The following is a 21,324-nucleotide window of genomic DNA, read 5'->3' on the forward strand; positions in this document are numbered from 1 at the left end:
GCAGTGGCACTCTGGCTCAAATGATTGAATGAAGCGAACGTTGTGGTGTTAACTCAACAATGACGGGACGCTGGAATCATGAACAAGTGCCATTTACGTCAACAACTTATACTGTAACATTGTTCTTAGTGGAAGCGTTGTATTGTACATAGTCGCCTCCTTGTTGCACTCTGACCTCTCCGTGCAGCGTGTAAACTATGACCTGTCTTATACAACAGTGCCCCCTTGTGGTATAAAGAGCAATAGTATATCTGTTTTATAAAATAACAACACAACAAACGTGTTTAGTGTCGCTGTGAAAGCCGACAAAATGTGGTCTGTGTGAGAAAGTTGTGGAAAATTGAAGCTCTTTTAGTAAATTTAGGTTGTTTGTCACAACTTTCACATGAATATAATACTATATGCACCTGCATCCATTATATATAATACAGTAGGATACTGTTGTAAATCCTCTGTAAATATACAGCAATTTGTTACAGTGTACAGTCAGTTAAAAAAAATCTTATTCTGACATTTAATCAATGCTAATATGATAATGAACGTGATATAAACCTGAATTCAATGTTTTTGTCAATGTTTATGAATGTTTCTAATGGTCTAAACCTTTCGACAGTTAATCAATGCTAATATACAGTTTTACAGTGATGAGAACACATGTATTAAATGTTTAAATAAATAAACAAAGTTTGTTAAACTACAGAACAAACACTGCTTTTTCTAGAAATGTTCATTAATTTTACATTTTTTGAAACATGTTTTTCAGTATTAAATTGTTGTTGAACAATTCTATTAAATTAAAAGCATAGATTTGGGAAATTATGGCTGAACATATTTAAATACATCTTTTGCGTAAAAAAAAAAAAACTAATAAAAAATGGAAATTATATGTGTATTCACAATTACATAGGGTATGTACATTTACAGCATTTACAGAGTATTTTGTTATTTCATTTCCATTTCCATATTAATATATATTTACCTTAAAAAACCTTGAAAATCTAGCTGATATAGTATGTCAGTGTGTATGCTTGTGGTGTGGCCTCCTCAGACATGCCCATGTTGAGGCATTTTTTAATTTCCAGCGTGGAGGCACTTTATCCAAAACTCAGTGTCAGGAGTACCCACATAGAGGTGAGGATGGTAAGAACCTACAGTGTTTCTTCCACATAAGGCTGTAACATTAAACACATTAAATCACACAACAGTGGTGTAACCAAACATTGTTTTTTATTATCTTAAAAAGTAGCACAATCCCTATAGGGTATCACATACACTACAACAACAGTAACACCATACTACACACCAAAGGGACTTTCAGATATTTAGACATTTAAAAAATCCCTCTTTTTATTGTTTAAATTATTTGACTAGGCATGACAGATAAACATCATTTACAGGTATGACATGTCGTCACTATTAGAAACAAAGTTATTGTTTAACCTCCATTTTTATAAACCACCACCGATGTTAAGGGAAGACATTTCATGGACTGTCAGTGTAGCAAAAGGGATGGAAAGTTACAGGACTGTGGCTGGAGGGGCATAGGTGTTGAAGGAGGGCCACTGGGCCAGACACTAGCAGGGAGGATTGGGGTGGGGGCAGTGCAATCAGACGTGAAGAATGGAACCCATGACCTCCATCAGGCAGGGGACTACATCCCTTCTTTATTAGTGGAACAGAGAGAAGAAGTCCACTGTCAGTGGAACAGGAGTAAAAACCCTAAACTATGGTAGAACAGAGATTTAACAACAGCAATATTTTGAGTAGGTGTCTATTAAAATAATCTGCAACTACTTTATAATCAATTAATTGGTTTGAGTAATTTTTACGAGAGAAAAACATCTGAATATCTAATTCCAACTTCTTCGATGTTAACAGTTTCTAGTTACTTTACTTCTTGATGATGGAACTGAATATCTTTGGGTTGTGGACAAAACAAGATATTTAAGGATGTCATCTCGGGTTTCGGGAAACGCCAATCAACATTTTTCACAATTTCCTGACATCCTATACACAAAACAACTAACTGATGAATTGAGAAAATTATAGAAAAATGTTTCAGAGATCAAAATAGTACTTAGTTGCAGCCCTGTATTACACTGTAGGGACAGAAACTGAACTGTAGTGGTTAACCCAAGACTAGTGGTACAAAAGAAAGTTAACCTTCTGTATTTGTAGGGACAAGGAACCCCTAAATGATAAAGATGCAACAGCAACATAATCTGGATTTATGCTTGTCTGCATGTCTATCTATGGTCATAGAATAGGGGATAAAAACAAAGTTCATGGGTAGAACTGGCACTACAAACATTTGTAGAGATTGTTGGGTCTGGAACCCTCTTGTAATGATAAAGTAAGACTTAAAGCCTACTGTTGTGTGCTTTGTAAGGAATTTGAAGCCTATTATTGGGTTAGTGCATTGACAAGTACTATGATACCCCCTCTGACAATGTAGACTAATGGCTACAATCCTTGATTACTCCAAGAAAAGAAACTAGAATCAGACTTATTGGCACCACCCCCAAGTTTAAATAAGACTTGGATTTTAGTCCTTAGCACATTCTAGGGACTATAACCCAAGAACTATCCCAGTGGTAGAAAAGAGATCAGAATCACAAACAGTAAAACAGACAAATCAATAAAAAGGGATAGAATATAAACCATTAACCTTGTTTAGAGGGAGAAGAAGTTAAAGCCTCTGTATTCATAGTTTGAAGCACACTGAACCTTTGATTGTGGTGGTAACAAATAATGTGGACCCTTGTGTAGTAGCAAGATAACTGGATACGCCAGATGGTTTGTCACAGAACCAACTAGAAAGGCGCTGCTAGAAACTGTTCGAAGAGGACAGGCACTTTCAACTCTTGCAGATGATTGGACAAACCATCTGTCAGTCACAATCAATCATAGGCTAACTTCAGCAAATCAGATCAAGAGTAGGAGAGCATAGCTGGCAGCATTGCCAGATTTTATATCAAAGTTACCAAAGCCAGTCAAGAGATGAGAGCAAACTTTTTTTTCCAATTTAGAAAATGCCTTTGGTGCCGTTCTATGTTCTTTTTGATTTAAACATACTATCCAGTTCTTAATAAACTAATGTTTGCAGCATCTAAGCTAACCTCAAGGAGGTTCCATTATTGTTCTCAAATTGTTCTTGTCACTTGTCACATCTAAGCCATGCCCACAGCTGGCAGTAGTTCCCATCTAGACACTGTTCACATCAACCACTGTGTGTGGATTTGCAACATCACATGACCATGTGATCGCACCAATCCAGCTTCCTCGTACGGTAAGTGGCAAGATGCAGAGCAGAACTGAATACAGTAGTGGAATGAAAAATTAACCGTAAGGGAAAAGAAAATCTACTCCTGGTTTGGTTGTGCATTCCAAAAAACACAGGGCCCTATTTAAATAATCTATGGCGTATGGCTCAAGTGCATTTAACTCCCTTTTGCTTGTTAAACAGTGGATAATCTGGGTTTAAACTAAAGGGTAACGCAAAAAAGGGATTGTATTTAGACTTAATTAGTAGTACATGTGGTTATGCTTATAACATAAACTGAACAACTCAGCATTTTATCTCTCATTCCTGCATGTTGTGCCAGGGAGCAGCTTTTTAAATTTTATGCAATGCAATTTAAACAACAGCACTCGTATTCACTAGTAGTCAGGGATGTGGTCTTTGGCTGGTGGACCTCACACCAGCTCTATTTGAATGTAAGAGAATAAAACTAATATTGCCATCCCGATGTGTAAATGTGATGCATGGATCAGGCGGGATGGGTCAAAAAATACCATTCTGACTAAGAGTGGATGGGAGGCAGTTGGTTGAAATAGTCTTTAATGAAGAACATATTGATTTCCTGTAGCAGTTCTACAGCAGCAGAGAGGACAAGTGTGTCTCTCCATTAAGAGAGTTAGAGCGCGCATTTATGGATGAGGCACAGAAGCTAAACTTCCCACAGGGATATTGTTTGGAGTAAAGCAGCCATCCTCCTGGTAAATCCTGAGCCCCATCAGAGCTGTCTACAGATACTTATTTCAGAAAATAAAAAATAATTATAAATATAGTCCTTTTTCTCTGGAGAGTTTCATCTGCCCTGTCAAGTTTATAACTAATGTTTATCGTTTTGCTGCTTAAATGTGCCGCAGCATTTGCTGCAGTGACATTACTGCATGCACGGAAATATTAAAAATTATTGAAAGCAGCCTTTTTAATTGCTGAAGTAAGTGTTCACCAGTTGTGAACCCAGATATGTAGGCATATCTTACTATCTGAATAATGTGCCCTTTAAATAGCAGGAAGAATACTGTATGACTGTAGACATTTTTGTTGGTCAATGCTTTCTGCTCCCTCAGCATAGCAATGCACCCAAGGGTGTACACCTGACCACACTTAATTTTAAGATAGTCCCACAAATAGGTGCACATACATTTGCTACTTACACAGCATGGATGGGCACTGGGTGGAAAAATGACAACTGTGTCGGTCAGAAACAGGAAGTGACACAAGAGCCCAATGTATTTGCAAGTAAGAGGTCAAGTAAGGGTTGTTGTCCCTGTGAGCACACTTGTGACTCCTACTGGTGAGTCGTGGTGCCAGTACTGTTGCCCAGACCAACAGTACAGTTAGCTGTGACAAGGACTGCAAGGCAAGGGAACTGAACATCCCACATTGAGAGAAATGTATGGAAATATTTTTTTTGTTAAAAAAACATCAGTTAACTGAAAGTGAGAATGACAAATGTCCTTATATACACCATTCATTAACCAAAAGCAGCTCTACTTGCATCTGTTACTGAGGCACACTTAAAGGGTCAGTAAGATTCAAATGAAGTGCTCGCTGGATCAAGCAACAACAATCATTTCTGATGTCGACATTAATTTAGCCAAGAAGAGGCTAAGCTGGCAGACTTATCCCCCTGCCTTTGTGTGGAAAGCATGAACACACTTAAAGTGTGTACCACTGAAAGAACCGTTGTAAGCGAAGAAAGGGAAAAATCAGGGAGTCCAGCACCTGGATGTGTAGTGTGTTAGTGTATATACGTGTGTCTATGCATTTGTGTGTGTATAGACATTCACAGGCTAGAGGCTGATGACAGTGTGATAGTAGAAAGGATGGACTGTGTTTTTGCTGCTGTGGAGGTAGTTGTAAAGGAGCCTTGTGGGACAACAACACTGGGATGACTGACAGCTCCCTGAGCCTATAGGAGGACAGGATCTATAGGACTGCAGGCATTTTGAGATCATTAAATCCAGGTCAGCTCAGGTCTGGATTATAATTAAACAACACAATTCAAATGTAAGTATTTCATATCTGTGCCATAGTCAGTGGTCACCCCGTCAATAGGTTCAGTCACTGTGTAATCCCAGTCCTGTTCATCCAAATGCTTCATAGAAGGGATTAAAATAGCAAATTACTATGCAGGTGACACATAACCTATAATACAACGTGTAAGCAGCCATTTAATACTGTATTCCAAATATATTTTCACTCTTTTTATTATTACTATTAGCATGGCCTCACTGACCATAATACATCTTAGCACCAGGAGTGAGAGTGACTTGAGGACTGGATTCAGACAGTTGAAAGAAAAAATAAAGTAGTCATGAACTTGGTAGAAAGGTAAATTAATGTTAAAGTTGTATATGAATAAAGAACTACTGAAATAAAAAAATAAAGTGACATCCCTGCTTGTGTGTAATACTGGTTTGGATGAGTTTTTGCTAGAATCGCATCTTATTTTCCTTGTTCGACACTCAGCCACCCCAAGTGCCAATACAGCTGCTCCCAACAAATGTGCCCTCGTGCACTCTGGTCAGGCCTTAAACATGCTGCAGAATGTACTTTCTCTGACGTCCAAACTTAAATTGAACTGTAATCAAATCAGTGTTTTTTGCTGGTTTAAATTGAATAACTCTTAGAAGTCATCAAATCTTTTTTTTGTTTGTTTTTTGTTTTTTACAACAGAGTTGTGAAGCTCAACAGGGATGTGACCACGACCGCTCTATATTGGATGCAGCTCTGCCATTCAAGCAGTCCAATCTCTCACATTTTTGACTCAGTTGACGCATTTGTGTGTTTAATAGAATGATGGTGCTTTGATTATTTTCCCCACATGTTCTATTTATCGCTATCCAATCTCTCCCCAGCCTCCTATCACTTCAACCGCAAAAGGAATCCAAGCAACAAACGGTGACATCTGTCCACATAAAAACAAATAAATTTTTTTTTTAGTTTATGTGTTTATTGAGGTCCTGCTGTGATTATGCAATCTAGTGTTCAGTGCAATGCTGAAGAGAAGAGAAGAGAAGAGAAGAGAAGAGAAGAGAAGAGAAGAGAAGAGAAGAGAAGAGAAGAGAAGAGAAGACTTCATTAATCTCAAGAGGAAAATTCAGATGTCACAGCAGCAACAGCAATGAAAAGGAAACACTTGATGTACAACCCTCTGACCACCTAAGGTCTCACCTGAGCTCTAAAGAGCTAGAGAAAAACAGTACAAGGAAAAGGGAAGTACATGACTGTGATGCTATGCAATTCCTGCTCAGGTGTTCATGTGCACATTGGTCCACATGTAACCACAGCTCGTCCTGATACAAAAAAAATATGTAATAATAAAGGAGGCCTCACAATTAATTTCTAGAGAGCGTGGCTTACAGATCATGGTGGAACATGGTGACATTGTGCTGTAGTATGATCATGCTTGAATGAGGATCTAATTATCTTCATGATAAGCCTACATTTTCTGACTTACTTTTATGAATCTAAATGCTTTATCTACATCTGTACAGTCATCTTTTAAAGCTATGTAAGACAATTTATTTACTTGATTTGGGCCTTTTATTCAGGATGACAGAAAGTGGGGATGACTTGCAGCACAGGGCCACAGGTCCCTTAACCCAAAAGACATCCTTTACAACATGATCACCACCAAGTATCAGTGATACTTTGTAAAAGGAATAAGATGACGTGTAACTGTGGGTTTAGTGCTGTGACCAAGTAGCATGATCAGCAGTTAGTATTAATACATTTACGTCGTAGCAGAACTGACAAAAACGTGTTCTGCATGCCGGAATGGCAGCTGTTGCAATCTGTGACCTCACTGGCAGGACCTCAATAAAATGCACTGCATCTTCATTGGAAACGATTAAAAAAAGATGCTGGCCCCCAAAAAACAACGCTACGTGGACACAGGCCCTGCAACGGGAACACCACTGTGAAGTGACTCTATGAACAAGAATACTAGTTTTGCTAAATGTACAGTATTTTAAAACAAAGACAGTAACAGAATGGAGCATGCCATTGAATTTTATGTTAGCCATCAATACATATTGGCAGTTGTATACTGTGCAAACACTTACTTGTATTGTAATGTAAATACTGCATTTAGCTTTTCAAATGTCACCTCTCAGATTTCTTCAATGTTTTATTTTTTGTTTATTTCAAATGCGTTGCTATGTTTTATTACCACTCAGTCTGTCTCTGTGCTGTACAGATCATTTCTAATCCTCAGTCTTTAATAAACTTTACTTTTTGGGAAAAACACACCTGGCCTTTTTACGAAAGTGGAATGGAGAAAAGAGCATCTGTCCATTGGACACTGGCACACTGGCTGGAATGGCAGAGGATTTGAGCTGAAACACAACACAGCTACATCCCATGGGCAATCAGGGGTCACATAACAAAAGGGAAAAAAACTGGAGCAAATCTGTCTGTACTTAAGTGTCAACGGTTTGCAATCAAAAATCTCATTCCTGGAGCTACACCATAGGCTGTTAATATATGTGACAACAGTTGGACAGGACACTTACAAGCTGGTTAAAAACTGGCAACAGTGTTCAGGCAGTTTAGATGAGAATCATGGCATGAACTGCTTAGCTTTATTCTACAGTGGGTGTTAGTAAAAGCAGTCCTTGTTAGAGGTTACTGATTTGACAAACCACCTCACATTGTTAATGGAATAGAGTCAAGAAAATTATTTTCATGTGACTTGCTGTGGCACTGCACCTAACAGGGTTTCTGCAGGTGATAAATTTAACGAAGAGCTAACAAATTCAGTAATAGTAGGCAGCAGAGATGTGTCTCGTCAGTGTGCAACACCAGGAGTCTTCACTAGAGGGAGATGCACTCATCTGGAGCAGCTGGAATGGAAGTGGAAATAACATGACCTGAGATTACAGATTATACAAACACCCAAACACCTGCCCCACCACCTCCCACCGAACATACACACACACCCACACGCACATGCACACACACATACACACTACTAGAACCCACTTAGGTGAAACAACACATCAGCTGTGTGTAAACTAGAGGCTGTAGAATGACATGGTCAGAGTCTGCCCAGTGGCCTGGTGTGTGTGTGTGCGTGTGTGTGTGAGACAGAGAGAGCGAGAGCTAGAGAGAGATATATCAGTTTCCTGGTGGTCACAAATCCTCTGATTGCATGTGTGTCTGTGTGTTATCAGATATCGCTCCACAGCGGACCTGTGGCAGCTCCACTGATTTAGACAGTCTGTCAGACTTAAGATGTAACAGTCCTTGGAGGTGGGACTTTTATTTCTGGCCTCTGTCCAGTGGCTCTCAGCGCTCCACCCATCCCTTGTATCTGCTTCTAGACGCTGGTGATTGACGCAAGGCAGGCGCTAGGCTTCTGGAGTTTCTCAGGTTGGGTGCTGGCAGGTTCTGGGATGGTGCGGAAGGAGAAGGGGGGGCCGTTGCCAGATGTTATGCCTAGATGGCCGGGGCTCAGCGCAAGGTTCTGTCGACGGTTACTTTCCACTATGGATGAGGTGTTCGACGCCAGGCTCTCTCTTGTTCTAAAGAGAGACACACAATGAGAGGTTTTACAACCCCAACACCAAAGTAAGTACTTGAAACAAACAAGAGAAAACACATGACCACATGACCAGTAAGATAATTTTTTGTTGATCGAGTTAAGGTTAGAAGAATACGTTTTTAATGACCAGCTGAAATAAAACACTCACTTTAGGCTTAATAATAATGACAAAATGTCAGTAGTGTTTATGCCAATGCATGTACATTGAAAAACCCATCATATTCTCTCAATGTCAGCCCACCATATATACCATTTGATTTGATTTTTTTTTTTTCAGCAGGTAAGCTTTTTTGGAAGTAAGCTGCATTCTACATTCCACATCTCAAAGCTTGTCTCTAAATCATTTGTATTTAGGGTAGTCTCGAACCTATTGAGTTGTAATCTATGCTGACAAGTGTGCCAATAACTATATTATATAGAAAATGTTCAACAATAAACCGCACTGATGACATATGAACCCTAATTTTGCTTTGGTCAGCATGATTCATAAAAAAAGATTTAACAGGAGTGTTAAAGTTTTCCTTTCCCTACAGCCCATGTATTAAGTACTTAAACAATGGCTAAACAACAATTATCCATACCTCTCCATTTTTCTCATTCACATCTAGGGGTGGAGTGAGCCAAGGGGCTGCATGGCCCTCAAAACAGAGATTTCTCAGAGGCACACTTCAAACCAAGGGTATGTAAAGTCTTTTTAACACAGCACAAAACAACTGCAACGTGTTTGCTGTTGTCTCGGTAGCTCACTAGTTAACAGCAGTGAAGTTGCTGTACTCAGTAAAACTCCTCTAATATAAGTGCAGACTGGCAGGCCTGAGTTGCTAATGTTAGTCTAGAAAACGTCAAATTGGAATTAACGTCTTCAAACAGAGGAGGTGACCACTTGGAATACTGTCCTGAGTTTCCTCCCGAGACAGCTTAACACCCATTAACATCTTGACCCACCTAGCACTTATGACCCACATGAATGCTAGGTCAAAGACTCACATGCGACACTAACAGTTCTGAAACGTTGTTTTAATTTGTAATAGAGGTTTGACTGGTGCTTTTATTACATTATGTTATTGTGCCCTTTTCCTCTCTGGTTTAATGGCACCCACAACGATTTAATTTGCCGCCACAACTGTCCATACATGTATTTGCATTTGTACATTTTTCTGGAAATTTGGTTAAAGTCATTATGAATTTAGACTGAAATGTGTCAACAATGCCATGATGCCTGGCACACCAGACACATTTCAGACAAAACGTGGTTCTGTTCTGCTTATCTTGTAAATAATCATTGTAAATGTAATCATTCTAAGTACAATCAATGTAAGTATGCCTCTACTTAACAATTATGCCATTACTCGCAGTGGTAATACGATAATTGGAGGAGGGAGGGAGGTATCCATCTTGCTTGTGGTCTGTTAGTCTCGCTTTGTTTTGCCTTCTAGTGAGATCCTTACTTGAGGATACTGGAGTATCCTGCAAATTGAATATAACCTACTTTAAACATTTTTTGGCCTGAGCAGTTATTACTTAATACTGTGTCCATTGTTTACTGCTTCTCAGTATCACCTTACTTTCATTTTGTTATTTTATTTCATAAATACCAAATACAAATTTTTAATCAGTCCTCCACACAATTACTGTGCAATCAAGTGCACCTACAGAGCAGCCACCTCACACTAAACTTCTGTAACACCTACATGAGTTGCCTCTGATCTAACAATATTAGATAGGGTTTAAAAGTTGGCCAGTCTTACCAAATTCACTAACATTCAGCACCAAAGCAGAAAGCATCAGGACATCAAACCCTTGGAGGATTCTTTTTTCTAGAGATTGTGAAGGTTTTGTACACATAGGTGCTGTACTGCAAAAGTAAACTTGTCAATTTGGAAATATATACAGATGCAGCCGACTGCCAGCTACTGGGAAATTTGTGATGTAGCATAACAATGCCAGCCACTGGGAAATAACAGAAAACTGAGAAGGGGAGCTGTGTTTTACCCCAGCAGGTATCAAGCAATATGGTAATACAGCTAAGACAAATGGAGACAAATTGATGGTGGTTCCTGTGTGCTCATCACTGCCCTGTTTTACAGTTTGGTTGGAGTTTTTCAGACTCCTTTTCCATAGTACACAAAAGAGTGGGGACCTCCAGTCCACACATTTTCTCTGTTTTAGCTAAGTACTACATTAAAACTGTTCTTAACAGCATGCTAGGGGATAAACAGACAGTATAGTAACAGATTATTGGTTTATAATTTATCAGCACTGCCAAGTTTAGACAGTTTGATCAGAGTTTAAAGAACGCTTGCAGTGGCTCTCACTCTTCAGGTCTGTCTGAGCTCTATGTGTCTGGATTTATGCTGACAAAATGTGGGCCAAAGTTCTGTAGTCAGATGAGTGTAGGGGGCTGGGAGACCTGTTGGGATGTCCACTGAATTAGAGCAAAGACATGCACTATATCGCTAATGATGTGTTACGCCTCTCTTACCTCCCAAGATACACAGAGCATTTGTGAACACACTTTTGATTGCATCTTTTTTATCATCTGCCACTGCGTGAGGAATTTCTGATAGAAATATATTCTTTTTAATTATACAGTGCAATGACAATCATTTCCACTAAAAATGTTTCACCTGAGCATAACAGTCAGTGTGTCTTGTCACCCTGCACACCTGGAAATACTTCAAATAGAAAAATCACAGACATAGCATATTTCAAGATTATTAGGCTACCATATCATAAGAAAGTCAATATCATACTTTTTGGGGTTTTTGGCATGGAAATGAAGCAAGGAATTTGCAGTGGACGTGCAAAGTTTTCCACATTTACCACAAAAAAAATAATATCATGACAAACATGGAACTCTTGACCTTCCTGCATGAGAAGAAGCTGACAGAAATGTATATAATATGTGGGTAGCTCTTAGAATCTCTGCCACTCTCCCTGTTACAGTGGTTGTTGCTGAAAGGAGCTTCTCTTGAGATTTACCATGGGGCAAGAAGGTCTTAGTGGACTTTCTATTATTGCTATAAATAATCTATTATTATTATTATTATTATTATTATTATTATTATTATTATTATTATTATTATTATTATTATTAATAATAATAATAATAATAATAATAATAATAATAATAAATACTACGCTGTCTTATGATGATGTCGTAGATTACTTTATTGCAAGAGTTCCTTATAGTACATAGTAATTCTATATTTTATATTAAAATGATACATTTATTAATATAAATTGGGAATTATTTTTTCGGGTATACTTTATTCATATTATATTATATTATATTTTATTAATGCCATTGTTTCTATAATGCTGTTTTGTTCCAAAATAAAGGAAATCAAGCTCTCACCGTGGTGAGTTGAATCCACTGTCAACAGTGACGGAGCTAGAATCCATACTGTCCAATCTAGCGGAGTGGGCCGACTGCTGGTTCTGACTGGGCTCTGGAAGGTTCTCTTTAGCACCAGGGAAAGTGAGGGTTCTTTCAAACCGTCTTTGTAGATCCCTCTCCTTCTCTCTCTCCAATAGCCACTGCATGGTCCCTGCTCCACCACCTCCCATCCCAACAATGCCTCCTCCAGCCTTCTCATCCTCTCCTCGACCTTTAGTTCCTCCCTCCTCAAGTTCATCGTCGTCTGAGACATTGTAGTAGTCAAAGGAGGCCTCTGCAGGGGTGGTCATGGGTTCAAGCCCCTGTGGGTGAGCAGGTGGTGTGGCCACCAGAGGTTTTGGAGCATCAAAGGCCTCTTGGGAATCAAGTGCATCACAGGAAAAGGACAAAGTATTGGAGGCGAGGGCCGAGGGTTTCCTCAGAGAGCTGTAGCCAGACAGTGGGAGGCTTGGAGGAGGTTTGAAAAGTGTGTCCTTACTAAATATCTCCTTACGTTTCTCCTGACCTGAGGAGGCACTGTGGGGAGGTCGTCCATTAGGAAGGGGGAGGTCAGGGGTGGAGAGAGGTATTGGAGGCAGGCTGCCACCCTTAGGTCCCACTTTTGAGAAGTCCTCCTTATTTTCCAGGGGATGGGGTGTCAGTCTGTCTGTTTGCCTATCATTGTTGCCTAGTTTCAATCCATCGTGGCTACTTTTGCCCAGAGTTCCTAGTGGGTTTGCTACTGTGAGAACAGCTTCAGAGAATCCTGTATAGTGGAAGTAATCATCAGGAGGGCCAGAGGTGGACAGGGGTTTGGGTGAGTATGCTGGCAAGCTGTCCCTGTTCTTACTCTTTTCTAAGCTCCTGCCATCATCCAACCCCAGAGAATCCACAGGCAGCTTAGCTGCAGGGGGTGTGGCACGTGAATAGTGAGAAGAGCTCTGATTGGTTCGCAGGGTGCCATCATCAGTATAGTAACGGCTGCGGTCATCATAATAATCAGGTGGTCCAATCAACCCAGCGCCAAGAGGTCCTTTAGAATTGTCCATGGATCTGGAACGTTCCTTGGCCTTATCACTGCGTTCATTCCTGGACTTCCTCTCCTGGGTGTGGGAGTGTGAGCGGTGGACTTTGGAGTGGTGGGCTGATGGGCCATGGCTTGGCTCGGGAAAAGGCATTTCTGTGCGCCGCTTGGCAAGCTCTCCGGATACATCCCACTCAGGGGTCACAGGCAAGTGGGAGGAGTCAAGGATATTGGGGTTGCTGTGTGCCAGATGTAGCCGGGCCCGCTGTCGCTCCATGGCCATGGCATGTTCTCTCGGTGACCGAGCCAGTGATGATGAGTAGGCTCTGTAGTCCCTGTCAGCCAGCTCAAGACGGGAAGCATCGCTTTGCTCACCACGGGACACCCTTGTTTTGCTATGTGAGCGACTAAGTTTGGTCTGAGACTGCTTCCTGTGTCTACCCCCACTTCTTCTGCTCCTAGAGCTCTGATTGGCTGACGATGCTTTGCTCCTCTGGGCACGCTCTTCTTCAAGACGCTTCATGACTGCTGTGTGCCGGGCGAGATTCTCAATGGTGAGGTCAGGGTTAATTCTGCGGATGATCTCTATCTCTACATGGCGTGGCAGCTGGCTTGGTGCGTCCTCATCACGGAGAGGCCACTCCTCAGGGGGGAACTGTGCAGAGAAGGTGGCCAGCTGCTTCGTCTTGTCCTTTTTAAAGCTCAGACGGAACAGTTTCAAACCAAATTTCCGACCTCCTGTGCCACTTGCTCCACTTGCTTGTTTGTCTACCTCTCCAGTTCCTCCTCCTCCTCCTCCTCCTCCCCCACCGCCCCCTCCTCGGTGCTTGGTAAGTGTGTCCGTCTTGAAAGAGAACCCGAGGGCGCTGCGACTCTTTTCAGTGTTGCCTCCTGCTTGCTGAGGAGGTGTTTGTGGAGAGTGTGGGAATGAATATGCCTCCCGGTGGTCTTTGGGGGATCGGCGCTGCAGTGTTGTATGGTGGCTGGGGAGATCCTCTCCACGGTGACTATTATAAAAAGAATCCCCACCGCCTCCCCCACTGTTGTTTTGGCTGGATTTTGGGTGTGTTCGATCTCGCACAGCTCCAGAAGTGGACGGGGTGATAGTCCCAGAGAGAGGGGAGATGCACTGTGTCTGCTGATGCTGCTGTTGGTTCTGATGTTGCTGCTGTTGGTGTCGGTCAGCGGATCGTTCTTCTAAGTGGTACCACTTAGAGCTGGTTCGGATAAGACTTGGAGTGATGAAGTAAGTCTGAGGGGTTACAATGAAATATCCGTCAGATGTTGGGTATATCTTCCGCTCACGGACCAGCATGCTTAATGTATGGTGCAGAACCTCCTCCGTTGGTGTGGGAACACCTAAGTATAATCAGAGAAAAGAAGTAGTTAGAGCAGGGACATTTCACACGGGTCCACATTAGATTATCTGTAAATTATGGCCTCATTAACCTAAAATGCAATACTGAGTAACCTCCCCAGACTGCTAAACAACCATTCATACCTGTGCTCACCTAGCACTAGCAACCCACATGAAGGCCAGTTAAGTCAACAACCTACAAGTGGCTCTGATGACTCTGAAACTAAGACCTCACACATGTCCTTAAGAACTCTGTAAGGACACACCCACACTGAAGAAGCCTTTTGGATGAGAGGTGAAACGTCCTCAAGAAACTGAAACAAGTCCAGTTCCCTATGATATAGCACTTGGAATTACCATGACCATGACACAAGTTCCTCACGATGGCCAGTTGGGAGATGCCACTGGCAGACATTTTGTCATGGCCTGTTACATTTAAACCAAACCCCACACTTCTTTTTCTGATGTTGATGAGTGGACCTCTATAATGCGCATGCTTCAGTAGAGGGGACCATAAAGGTAAAAAAGTAGCAGAATATACCAAAATAAAGTGATACAGTAAGCAATTTAAGTAGACCCATTTCATACATGCATGTGTTGTATGACAATGGGCATGAAATTAAAGGTATTTGACTTTGCCATCAATGTGGCCCTTAAAGTCATAATTTAACATTCAGCTAGCTAACGTTACCTCTAGCTTATTGACATTAAGAATACCAAACCCAGAAAGTCAGAGCTACCAGAGATACCAGCGCTATTATACTATTGGCTCACAAACCTTGTTGTTGGAATCAACAGTAAAAGATTACACAGAGATAAAGAAAAAAGTACTTTTGTCAATTATTAATTCGTAATAAAAACATTTAAGGAAAGTAGGTATATGGTTCACCTTTATACAAGCTCTGTAGATGCATTTAAAAAATAATTTGTCTGCATAAATGTACAACGCAAAAAGAAGGAATAACTTTATTTTATTTTCATAGTTTTTTATTTTATTTTCATAGCAAGTGGAAAATCAAAGATCCCAAAGATAACTGTCCACTACCAGTAAAATAAAAGAAGCTATAAAGGGAATCACCAAGTGAGGTTATGAACATGGGGGACATTGTGTATTAAATTCAGTTAATAAATGCCAGATAGCCATTCTACTTACACCCCTCCCATTATTTTTTCATATCTTTCTCATTTATTTTCTCTGCTTCTTTTCCATTTTCTTTCTCTCACTTCCATTTTACTCTCTCCACTAACCTCTTTCCCTTTTTCTTGCTTCTAATAATCTGATGCTCTCTTTCCATCTGTCAGTCTGGCGGTGTTACTGCCAGTTACATCATAGCATCCTTTAAGCCTCGGCAGAATGATGCAACACCGCTCAGACAGAGTAACTGCACATGCGCCCGCCCGCACGCATGCTTGCGCGCGCGCGCGCACGCACGCACACACACACACACACACACACACACACACACACACACACACACACACACACAGCATTTTCCATCCTTTTTCCTCTGCGTCTTGCTAAATGGGAGGCCAAAACGGAGGTAAGGAGATGTAGAAAGAAACAAGCTGTGTAGTGGTATTAATCTTTATATCAGAACTCTCACACTTACACAATGTAATACTTATTGAACCATATGGTACAAAATGAAGCTGGTCATTCTATAGCAGCACTTCTCTATCAATGAGACTAGTACAACTGACAATCTGTTCCATATCCTGACTGATACTGTCCACTGCACAATGGTGTTGTAGCTATACTTGAATTTCAACATTTAATGCACTACCTTGAAAATTATCGATACTTCAATACCATTTTAATAACATGTTAAGAGTGTTTCATTATGTTAAGAACAGACCCAAGAGACCACTTCTTCCCTCTGCAGGGTTAGAGTTATTATATTGTTGTATCATATATCTTGTTTAATATATCTGGTTTAAGTACAATAATATGCTTCTGAGTCTCATATATTATATATATTTTTTCATTATTATTCATATATCATTCAAAACTGTTCTTATACTAATTTTCATTTTTGACACTTTTTACCAGCACACTTGATTTTATAGTTTGTGTGCTGAGTCACCTATCAATTTGCTGTGTACTGGTGTTTTATTCCTATGACCACTGAGGAGTTGCACATAAATGTTATTGTACACTGTGCATTGTCAATAAAGGTATTTTATTCTTTACATACAAATATACAGTTAAAGGGTATATTCTGCCTATTTTTAGACTCCACCTTGCATTGCATGTTCTATTCAACAATGATGATATAATTTACACTTGAATAGCTTCATCAAACAGCCATATAAAATACACTTCAGATTATATATAAATGTAGGCGCAAAATATCTTTTGGTGTAAAACATTCACTGGAGTGGACTGTACAAGAAAAATAATATTTAAATTTGGTTAAAGTATTTTCTACATCACTTATTTCATTTAAAAGTACTGTTTTTACCTGTATGGTTTACTCAGAATGAAAGGGCTGAACAATTTTTCCCAAATCACTTTTTTAAAAAACCATTGATGCATAATGTCCACTGCAGTGGAACTGAATTACCCCCAACTTGTGATAGTCACAATAGCTGTGTGGAAAAAATAAAATATTGACATTATGATAATAATACACATATGATGATATTGTCTGAATCCAGCTACTATATTTGGCCTTGTGCATCTTTTGTTAATAAGTTCACTTGGTTGCATTTTCACTAGTTGAGTTGATAGTCATTGTTCTTTTTGTACACATTTTTTTAGTTATGTGTAGAGGGAAAGAAGTTAGCTGTTATTACGTTGTTATTTTTTCTTTGAATGATTTTGTGAGACAGTGGGCTCAAAGCATTTTACATTGATTAACAGGCAGCAGATTAACATATCTCTGTGAGTAAAACTTTGGTATTTTGTGAAAATAGTCTCTTTGCTTAAAATAAACCTTCTGTTAGTGACCAGACAAGTCCTGTGAGAAGTCATACCACAGGCCTTGTGTGCATAGTCTTAGCCTGTCCACATTACAATCGTAATCAAACGAACACTGAAGTAGGATGTTTTACTCAGGAAGCCCAGTGGTTGTCAGCGTTTGCCATGAGACAGTTACATATTGAGCATATGTAAATCAACACAGACTTTGAAGCAGGGTCTCCCAGATGCCTCCCCCCGTTGCTCTGCCCAAACCTATTTTTTCTTGTTTGGTGCAAACACTACACTAGCCCCAGAAAAAAACAAAAATGATAATAAAGATATACAAAAGCTGATACTGATACTTACAGAGACCAACATAATTCTCAATTTGTGATGATAAAACACTGCATTTGAAGTGGTTACCTGGCTATTGACTGCACTGATTTAGGTAGTATGATCCTAAATGATGTATGCATGCATCTCTTTTAAGATAATGCTCTGGGGGTCTGCAGCAAGCTTGCTACTTCACATTGATACACATAATCACATGATTCACATAATCGTAGAATGGCCTCTTACATGATGGATGCTCGCATCTCTAACAGGCTGGCCACACTGGATGCTTGTGCAGTGTCTGGTGGCTGAGTTTCTGAACTGCTGCTGCTCACTTCTGTGTTTGTCCATATAGGCAGCATTGTTGCTGCAGCTCGGCTCCTCCCTGCCCTATCTGTTTACATGGAGTTTGCCTTTGATAATTATCAATAAATATGATTAAGTGATTTTCCTGGGTTATCGCTGAAAGACCAAGAAAGCGGCAGGGGGGGAAAAGAGAGGAAGAGAAAAAATGCACAGGAAAAAAATACTTCCCTTCACCTGTTGTGTGTGTATACTCTAGTCTGTGACATATTCTACAAATTCACACTCATACATTATCTGTACTGAGTACTTGATCGGCCCTAATCACAAAAATATACAATAAATTATCATATATCAATTTAGTCCTGTGTCTGTGTAGGAAAATTATGTGTAACAACAGTCTACAGATTTGTAAACTGTTGTTTGTTGGTGACATAATTTAAAAGGAGGAGAACACATGAGAACCAGACCAGCATCTCTGTGCAAGCAGGGGGACTCCAGTTATGTTTGGCTGACATGTAAGTCTCTGGCAGTGTCTATGCAGTTAAAGGTGAAAGGTGCAGCTGCAGGTACGCTACACTGTGTCGTCTGTGAATTTTTTTTCTTTTTCCCCTTTCATGATCAAAGCTATAAGCTCATTTTGATTAAGTTTCCATTTAGAATCACATCCACAAATGCCCCTGAAATCTGAAAAATGCACAAATCTTTGGATTGTTGATGATTACCTGCTAGTTTTTACAGGCAACTGGCTTTTTATTTTGCTAGCCCTTGTTAAGATAGTCTGAGGGAAAATGGTTAGCACACTTAGCCTGGAAGGGTTTTCCAGTTGTTATGGGCACATTTCATTCACAAGTGTTGCATTTTTTGATACATGTAATATGGCAGCAGTAATTGAAAGCTGTGGGTGATCCAGGTGGGCATAGAAAGCAGTCAGATACAGTCTCACAAAATAAAAATGCAATTCAATGTAGGAGATACAGTAAGAAACAGAAATGTATTGAATGTAGGTATTATATGAAATGGCCAGTTTCTCCCTTTAATACAACACTATAATTACGTTTAAATCAATTACAACACTAATCAAAAGAATCTAAGTGTTGACATGAACCTACTGTGTAGCACTAGACAGAGGCTGATGGGAGGTGTCGACTATTGAATGATCTTGATGAGCTGATTTACCTGGAAAACATGATTGCAGGTGTTCAGTGAGGGCCTCCTGAGTGACAGGCTTATGGGCGGAGTTCATAGCAGAGATAGCCAAAAGCAATACCTCTCCCAAAGGGATGAACTGCGACTGGCTGATGGGGGACATACTGATGGGCGACACATCACCTGTGAAAAGACAGAAATTAGTCACTTTGAGTGATACTAGGTGAAGTGCTTTTTTTAAAGATAAAATAAAAATAGTGGAAGCAGACAAACACATGGTGAGTTAAAGTTTTTTGCCAGGTACAGATGCTGTTTATTGGGCAGAAATGTGAGGAAGAGTCAGTAGGATGGACAGGATGACAGTCACACCCACTGATCCACGCCTCTGGCCTGTCCATTCACACAGACGCCGGCTCACCTCTGCTGCGGTTCTGATACTACCGCTGGGTGCAACAGAGTAGCAGTGAAACTATACCCCCTAATGGGCATGGATTCCCACACTGAAGGGGCAGTGCGAATGTAGCTAGTGTTTCATGTGTTGAGCGTTTCAACAGTTTCAAAAGATAAAATGACAGTCTTAGCTTAATGTAGCAATGGCACCACTTGTGATGTCGTTGTAGTCCTTGTAGCAGGAAAAAAATAATAGACTGATTCTTACTTAAATATCTGAACTAGTTATCCATTAGCACCCAATTTAGTCTGTCTTCAATGTGAACAAGCATTTATACCCTTGTCAACCTGAGTAGTAGTGACAGGTAGCTTTTGGTTCAAGCTCTGATTGGCTGTGATGGAAACACAACACCAGTGTGGACGTGCAAGTTTTCTGCCCTTGTCAGACGCATGTTGAAGTTAATTCCATTCACTTAATGATACTTTTCCATCCACCTCTATTCAAGCAGTGTTAAACATCATTCAGTCAATGGTGAGTACCAAAAAAAGACTAAGTAAAAGATATTAAAAAGTAATCACCATCAATACCTGATCCTTGATAATATTTTGATCAGTACTGCACATGTGCAGCTCTTAACAGACATGAGAAAGAAGCAAGATACTGCACTCTTTAGCAACTTCCATCATCAGCCCCTGAAAAATTACGTGTTTTATTCAAAATGTTATTTGTCAAGGCTTTTTAAAAGTAAAACAAGTTTTAACATATCTCGGCTGCAGGCTAGTGATGTATATGAACTGCGTTTTCTAGTGTGTTTGTGATGACGGAAGTGACACACATAGAAAAAAGGAGAGGAAGAATCATCTCCTACTAATGGGAAAAAGTGTTGATCAGCAATTAAAAAAACCTGCTACATTGCTTTAAAAAAACAGAACCTCCCAGTTCTCTACCAGATCCTGCCATGCAGCCACTGTCAAGGAAGCCCTCACAAAGGAAGCATGGCTTCCATCGACATCATGCCTCTTTGTTGCCTAGGTCCTAAACCTCACTGCTGATTAGCACCCCAGTGCCTCTGCTACCCAGCAACCCAGAGTATCCCTGCACCCCTGCCTGTCAGTTCGGGAGTTCCGGCTCTTTTTAGGTTGGCAAACATCTTGCCTCTGAGCTGCCGTCCCTCGAATGCAAGTAAACCACTCCTCCCCTCCAACATCCTACCAAGTGTACGTTCACGCCGCAATAAAATGGACCTGTGAACATCCCAGGTGCCTGCTGGAAAGGGCACAGGATGTTACAGGGACATTTGTAACATTGCCCTGTCCAAGAACTGGCTTGATGAGTCTGTCTCTGATGCTGAGGTCATCCTAGACAACTTTACAATCATCGGGTCTAATATAAGGGGACAATCAGGGAAAATGTCGGGCAGTGAGGTCAACTTACACATCAACAAAAGGTGATGTAAGATGTGCTCTCCGACTGTGAGACGATGACCCTGAAGCTATGTCCCTACTATCTTGCCTGGGACTTCCCAACTGTTGTTGTTAGCTTGTTTCTTTATTGCCCTCAGCATCAAGATGCTTGACTGAGTACTCCCGAGCTCCAATGTCCGATTACAGCACACTGCCATCATTTCAACAGTATGTGGACAG

The 21,324-nt window shown here is 40.4% G+C and overlaps 1 protein-coding gene across 4 annotated transcripts in view; it reads right to left on the bottom strand.

Moving 5' to 3' along the window:
- Window positions 1-1,210: 1,210 nt before the first annotated feature.
- LOC119007296 (storkhead-box protein 2-like) overlaps window positions 1,211-21,324 on the bottom strand; it is a 61,786-nt gene continuing 41,672 nt past the window's right edge. For all 4 annotated transcript variants that reach the window (XM_037076860.1, XM_037076861.1, XM_037076862.1 and 1 more), the window contains 3 exons: window positions 19,321-19,473; window positions 12,202-14,605; window positions 1,211-8,823 (listed from right to left, as the gene is read on the bottom strand). In XM_037076860.1, coding sequence (XP_036932755.1) covers window positions 8,619-8,823; window positions 12,202-14,605; window positions 19,321-19,473 — 2,762 coding nt within the window. In that variant the 3' untranslated portion in view covers window positions 1,211-8,618. The remainder of the gene's footprint in view (window positions 8,824-12,201; window positions 14,606-19,320; window positions 19,474-21,324) is intronic.

Source organism: Acanthopagrus latus, chromosome 18 (assembly GCF_904848185.1).
Source record: "Acanthopagrus latus isolate v.2019 chromosome 18, fAcaLat1.1, whole genome shotgun sequence".
Classification (NCBI taxonomy): Eukaryota; Metazoa; Chordata; class Actinopteri; order Spariformes; family Sparidae; genus Acanthopagrus; species Acanthopagrus latus.